Source organism: Cornus florida, unplaced genomic scaffold (genome assembly GCF_030987335.1).
Source record: "Cornus florida cultivar Cherokee Brave unplaced genomic scaffold, ASM3098733v1 CherokeeBrave_3.0.0_Hap2_Chr09, whole genome shotgun sequence".
Lineage (NCBI taxonomy): Eukaryota > Viridiplantae > Streptophyta > Magnoliopsida > Cornales > Cornaceae > Cornus > Cornus florida.
In genome coordinates this window covers 50,094,381-50,101,176 of record NW_026775579.1, presented here as the reverse complement: position 1 = coordinate 50,101,176, position 6,796 = coordinate 50,094,381, and the positions used below count along the sequence as shown (strand labels likewise).

Sequence of the window (6,796 nt, the reverse complement as noted above, 5' to 3'; positions counted from 1 at the left end):
TGTGTTCCAATCCCCTTCCTTGAGCCACAGGGCTCTAGACTTTTGTCTCCACGATATTTCGTCCATAACAACCATCTCTTCAAACTCAGCCTTGCATAACTCTCTTCAATTTTTCTCTATCCCTGAGATCCCCACATCACCCTCCTTTCTGTCCAAATCCAAAATTTCAGAGAGCAACTAAATGGTAATGAAGGGCTTGAACGCATGGAATGTGCTTTGTCTGATATGCAGTCTATATTTTTTGAAGCCAACGACAATGGGAGTTCATTAGCATCCCTAGCTGTACACAGATCACCTTCAAGTTCACCTGATTCATCAGATAGGCCTGCAGTTAATGTCCCTGATGAAATAGATAATCCTACTGAAGACTTAAAGAATTCAAGCAGCATAGTTCACTCCTCGTTTGAGGAAGTTTATTCTTCCCCATTCAATGAAGTTGATACGTCTACTTCTAGTAGCAGTGAAGTGGGTCACTCGAGCTCCGGTACAATTTTGATTATGGAGAATGAAATGCTTGTAAATGCAATTCTCCATGAGTACCGCCATGGTTTTGCTGATAGCTTGGACATTGGCAGTGAAGATCAGCAAAGTCTTAAGGTTATTGCATGGGTTTACTTGTTCTCCTCTCTCTTTGTATATTTATGTGTGTATGCACAGTTATATATGTATGTGCAAATGTGTGTGTAAATGTGTGTGTATATATAGTTAATCTGTAAGGGTTTGCTAATGTGTGGAACATATAGAGATGGAAATCATCATAATTGCTTGCTTTTTCTTTATCTTCATGCAGGCAAAAGTGAGAGAGACAATGGAAAAGGCTTTCTGGGATGGTATAATAGAATCCATGAAACAGAAGGAGGCTGACTACAGCTGGGTGCTTAAACTTGTGAAGGAAGTCTGGAATGAACTGTGTGAGATGTCTCCTTTGTGTTGGAGACCAGAGATTGTTGAAACTATTGATACTGATACTCTTTCCCATGCATGTAGGGAACCTATCCTTGTCATTATTTTGCAGCCTATGCATGTCATTTATATTATATTTTTACATGTAAATTAATTTCATTCTTTCTTTCTCCTTTTTCTCTTTGGTGCTGAAATCAGGAGTTTTAGACGTGGGTTATCTTGGGAAGATCCTGGAGTTTGCATTACTCACTTTAGAGAAACTCACTGCTTCTGCTAATGAGGATGAGATGCAAAAAACTCATCATATGTTATTACAAGAACTAGGAGAAATTACTCAAGCTGGAGATAATTCAAATGCTTCATTTGCCCTCTTAATGATGAAAGGTCTGCGTTTTGTTCTGCAGCAGATACAGGTGTGTTAGCAGCTTTTGGTGTCTTCATCTTTGTTTATTTATTCTAGAATAATACCAATCCAACCCATTTCATGAATAAAATGTGACCAATTAACCAATCAACAAAACTACTTGTTATAAATAACATCTTCTTGTTGCATCGAAGCATATAAATATTGACTAATCTGGCCAACTTTGAACTTGGTAAAATGATTAAAATTGTTATGGAATTTTGAATGCTTGACATCCCAAGTAGGCCCCTTCGGGGCTGGGGGACTTGGTACAGACCTACTAGTTGGCATTACTTCAAAATTTTGCTGCTCTTTGGCTTAAGCTCTGGTGTTTTGTGTGACAAACGAATACCTTATAAACTGAGAGGAAAATTTTATAGAACAATTGTTAGGCGCCAACTATTATATGGCGCAGAGTGTTGGGCGCTAAAAAAAGAAGCAAGAACAACAAATTCATGTAGCGGAAATGAGCATGTTAAGATGGATGATTGGAGTAAAGATAGAGTTTCAAACCAAAATGTGAGGGAGAAACTAGGTGTTCCACCTATTAGCGACAACACTAGAGAGAGTAGAGTTAAGTGGTATGGATATATACATAGAAGACCTATAGATGCACCAGCGAGAAGAGGAAGGATAATTTGGACAGAGGGTAGGGGAATAAATGTGGCCAGCCCCATTCATATGGGAGTAAGGCAAAGATGATGAGACGTATAGTAGTGTATGAAAACATTATATACATGTCATTGTTGAGGAATATAGTGTAGGAGTAGGGGTCAAGCTGATCTGGATAGGGTTGTGCACTGTGCCTATATCAGTTGGACCGTAGCATATTGTTAGTAGTGGAACAACTTTAAGTGCTTGTCTTGCTGAACTTTTTTATGGGGGTTGATCAAGAAAGGGAATTTGGATGGCCTCATGAAGGATCACAGTAAGACAATCCTTTACTGGGAGTCTAGAGTGCCTCATAATGGGAATTTTGCAGTTTTGTAGGTTCTATCTACGTTGAAATTTGGGGATCCCAGGATTAAATAAAGGAGTGAGGCAGAAGTTGAAGAAGTATCTTTAGAGTCCATTAACTTGTATGATTTGATAGAAGTTCCCTAACTGCAAAATATCGTTCTTTCGTACACCTAAACATATAAATATTCATGTAGGTTTGTTTATTTGACTCCCAACACTATACACAAGAATTAGAAAACTTAATTGATTAGCTATAGTACAAACTTCACATTGTTTAGCTCATATATATCTGAAAAGCATATTCATATTCTCTCTTTATAATTTAATATACTATTTGTACTTATCAAAAAAAATTAATATACTATTTGTAAAATTACTGCAGACTCTTAAGCATGAGATTAGCAAAGCACGCATAAGGATTTTGGAACCACTCATAAAGGGGCCTACTGGTTTGGACTACCTGAAGAAAGCTTTTGCCAAGCAATATGGATCTCCTATGGACGCCCCCACCTCTCTATCATTGACAATGAGATGGTTTTCTTCTGTGCTGGTTAATTCTGAGCAGGAGTGGGATGAACATACAGATTCTCTATTAGCTTTGACAACCAGTGATGGGAGATACCTTCAGGGGCTTCTCCCACCCACACTTCGTACTGGAGGTAGCATTCGAACAGTATCAAAAATAGATATTCCAGCCACTACTGCTACAGGTTTTAGTCGTCACTTACTATTTTCTTTTCTTCTTCTTCTTCTTTCTTCATTTCTTTTTTCTCTTTATCTTCTTTTCTCAACTCCTATATATGTGTTGGTGCTTTTTCATTGTGCTCAGGTTCTGAACAACCAGAATGCAAGGGAGAAAGGATTGATTTGGTGCTGAGGCTTGGTTTGTTAAAGATTGTAAGTGAGGTTAAAGGAGTGACTGTTGAAACTCTGCCTGAAACTCTTAAGCTAAATCTCCTTAGGCTAAGGGTTGTTCAGTCTCAAATCCAGAAAATTATTGTCATCTCGATCTACCAGTTGAGAGGATGTGAATTTTCACTCTCTTTTCCATTCTGATTTTTGCCTTTAATTGCTGAATAGAAAATCTAATACCTCTGTGCAACTGTTGAAATAATGTGGTTGATCCACCTTGAACTTACTAAATATGATGGCTAAAGCTAAATATGTGGTTAAGTATTGATGGATGTATAATTTAAATACCCGTGGATAGGGGAAGATCGTTAAAGTAACGCGCTATCTCATAAGATTGAGATAGGCTCTACAGACTAAGATAAGGATTACAGGCTAAGATAAGGATTACAGATTATGAATAAGGGTTACAAAATACGATAAGGATTAGGCCTACAGATTACGATAAGGATTACAACATATGATAGGGATTAGGCTTACAGATTACGATAAGGATTAAGATGACGGGAACTCTATGTAACATCCTGACCTAAGCCCTATAAATAGAGGGGGCTAATCGACGTTTAGAGGTACACAATAAATCCTAATTCAATTTATTAATTTATCCAGAGAGATTACTTCTCACACTGACTTGTTCGTCGGAGCCTACTCCACCGGTAACACACCGGTATTTGTAGGATCATTTTTTCTTCTCTTTATTCAGGAAGTCAGATCAGATCCGGGTTGTGCAGAATCCATTATCAACAGTTGGCGCCGTCTGTGGGAACATATTTTTGTTCTTTAAATAAAGCATGGTTCGATTGCGATCTGGTCTGGCTGCTGGTGAGGACGAAACGTTGCAGGCTTCTGATGAAGGGGACTCGATGGGGCAACCCCTTGTTATCCCAAACGATCAAGAACGGGTCGCAGCGTTGGAACAACAGGTTCAAACCTTAATCCAACAAAATGCGATGATTCTGCAACGCTTAGCCGCCCCCAACGAGGAGAGAAACAGTGAAGTACCCAACAATGACTCCCATAGGGTTAACAACGATGTTGAGCTTAGTCAAATAGGGGGTCAACAGAGGAGCCATCACCATCGGTCCCTTGAACGGAATACCACTAGGCTCCGTGGAGATACTTCTAGTTATGTTGGTGATAAAACTGAGGATGCCACTCATTTCGATCTAGAGATTCAGGATCTGAAAGCTAGAGTTGACGACGTCATACAAACGATGAAAGGGATGGGCCAGGCTGCAGTGAACGATATGGTACATAAAACCAACCTAGCTTTTAGCCCAGCTGTTATTAGTTGTCCTCTACCTAGCAAATTTAAGATGCCAACCCTTGAGAGCTTCGATGAGACGCGGGACCCTCTCGACCATTTGGAGACCTACAAAGCTCTTATGTATTTATAAGCCGTACCAGACGAGATTATGTGCAGGGCTTTCCCTACCACACTAAAGGGTTGGGCTCGTCTCTGGTTCAATAAATTAAAACTAGGCTCTATTGAAAACTATGAAGAGTTGAGCAAACAATTCATAGGATACTTCATCGCTGGGTAGAGGCATAGGAGACCAGCAACACATTTACTGAATGTAAAGCAGCAGAAGGGAGAGCCTCTCTGTGATTACATAAGTCGTTTTAACACTGAAATACTGCAGGTAGAAGAGGTGGATGACAAGGTTACCCTCACAACCTTTATGGGAGGACTACAGACCTCTAAGTTCCTATTTTCCTTGTCAAAGGAAGCCCCTACGAGCATGACAGAGTTAATGGTTAGAGCACAGAAGCACATGAACGCTGAGGATGCTATGAATGCACGAAAAAACAAAGATGGTGAAGAAAAGAAGTCGGATAAAAAGAGGTTAGCACCTAGCACTAGGGAGGAAAGGTAATCGAAGTACAAGAAATTCTCAAACAGCTAGGCTGACAGATCGTCTCGCCGTCCAGTGAGCCCAGGTAGGTATAATAACTACACCCCCCTAAATATATCTGTTGAGCAGGTCTTTTTGCAGATTCAAGATGACGCATCATTGAAATGGCCGCCAAAGCTAAAAGCTGATCCAACAAAGAAGTCTTGAGATAAATACTGTAGGTTCTACCGGGACCATGGACATAATGTAATACCCCTAATTTTACAAAGGATAGTCCTGAAATTTCATTAGTTATTTACTTGAAATTTTTAATTGTTAATTTCTTAACTTGCTTGAAGTATTTGCCCTAATTGTGATTGTCTGATTTATTTGAATTATTTATTATTATTTGACCTAATTTCATTAATTGTTTAAGTTAATTAGTTAATTCTTTTATTTGGCTTTATTTAATTTGACTTTATTTAATTGTAATTCATTATTTGTTTTGCATTAACTTGTCTGTTTAAGTGTTGCATATATAAATAGTTACATTAGGTTTAAACTTTATATGGGTAGCCGACGTTGCTTATGTCACAGGATGGTTTATGGGCCGAGTGAATTATATTAGGGTTTAATTGAGCCTAGGGTTAGTGTGGTCTATAAATACTCATCTAAGGGGCCTGTTTAGGGTTTTATAATACTATTACGACACAGTAAGGTTGTGAGAAGTTTTGGAGACGGCTGGGAGGAAACAGAGAGATAAACAAAGGTTTAGATGGGGAAAGGCTAAAGGCAAGTTCTAACCACATCTTTTTCCCTTTTACTCGTGTTCTTTGCATGCCTAAGTAGTTCCAACAAATCATTAAATGAAATTAATTAACGATGCATGTTTAGAACTCATCATATCAGTATGTATCGAAACTTGATATAAACTGCTTATTTTGTGTTCAACTGTGTAATTATTCTTATAAAGTACTATTAATCAATGTATGAAGAGGGTAGATGGGTTTTCTCTGGGTAGGTTTAAACACAAACAAAGGTGTTAGAAGCTGTAACAGAGAGGGATGAAAGCAGTGCAGGCAAACGGAGACGAAACAAGCAGACAGCGGAAAGGGGGAAGTGGAGGCGGCTCCAAAGGACCATGGAGCCAGCTCTACATGGTTTGGAGCTAGCTCAAGTATAGGTGGAGGCGGCTCCACCTTGTGGGAGCCTGCTCTCCTCATGTGTTTTCCCAGTTTTGAGATTTTGCGAGTTCTAGACTGAGTTTTGACATGGCAGAGGTGTTTAGGAGCTGTGAATAGGACTTGTGGTTGATGAGTGAGATTAATTTAGGTCTTTAAAGGGCTTGTAATGCATATTCAACCAATCAGTATTGTTGTTTGGAACAATATAAAAATTCTAAGCAAACTGGTAAACTGTTTTGGAGACTTAGGATCTAAACTACACAACCTTAGTTGTAGCAGTTTATTTGGGAATGGAGTTAGGTTCTGTTCATGTTTCTGTGATGGACTGTAAGCATGTAGGACTATAGAATGAATTATATGCCTGTAATGGATGGAAGGTGTGCACTTACATTAATTGTGTTGTTCGCTCCTGAACAACGGTGGAGTAGTACAGGATAAGTTTGTAACTTTGTAAAGCAAATCTTTCTTGCTTACTTGGATTTATTTAAAGGTTATATATATATGATCTATATTAATAATCATGGAACTGGGTGGAGTAGTGATAAATAAGCTTGTTAAATAACAAAGTTTTAGCATGCATAATGTGAAACAGTTGATGTTTG

At 38.7% G+C, this 6,796-nt stretch overlaps 1 protein-coding gene across 1 annotated transcript; it reads left to right on the top strand.

Moving 5' to 3' along the window:
• Positions 1–204: 204 nt before the first annotated feature.
• Positions 205–3,263, top strand: LOC132272595 (uncharacterized). Its single transcript, XM_059773711.1, has 4 exons — positions 205–597; positions 791–983; positions 1,111–1,316; positions 2,649–3,263. Exons 1-4 carry the CDS (start codon positions 205–207, stop codon positions 3,141–3,143), a joined length of 1,287 nt encoding a protein of 428 aa, XP_059629694.1. The 3' UTR covers positions 3,144–3,263.
• The last annotated feature ends 3,533 nt before the right edge of the window (positions 3,264–6,796 follow it).

Excerpts from the sequence above, each read along its gene's own strand:
- LOC132272595 (XM_059773711.1), top strand. The coding sequence starts at position 205 with ATGGAATGTGCTTTGTCTGATATGCAGTCTATATTTTTTGAAGCCAAC. Across the intron at positions 598-790 it reads AAGATCAGCAAAGTCTTAAG|GCAAAAGTGAGAGAGACAAT; the intron begins GTTATTGCATGG and ends ATCTTCATGCAG. Across the intron at positions 1,317-2,648 it reads TTGTTCTGCAGCAGATACAG|ACTCTTAAGCATGAGATTAG; the intron begins GTGTGTTAGCAG and ends AAATTACTGCAG.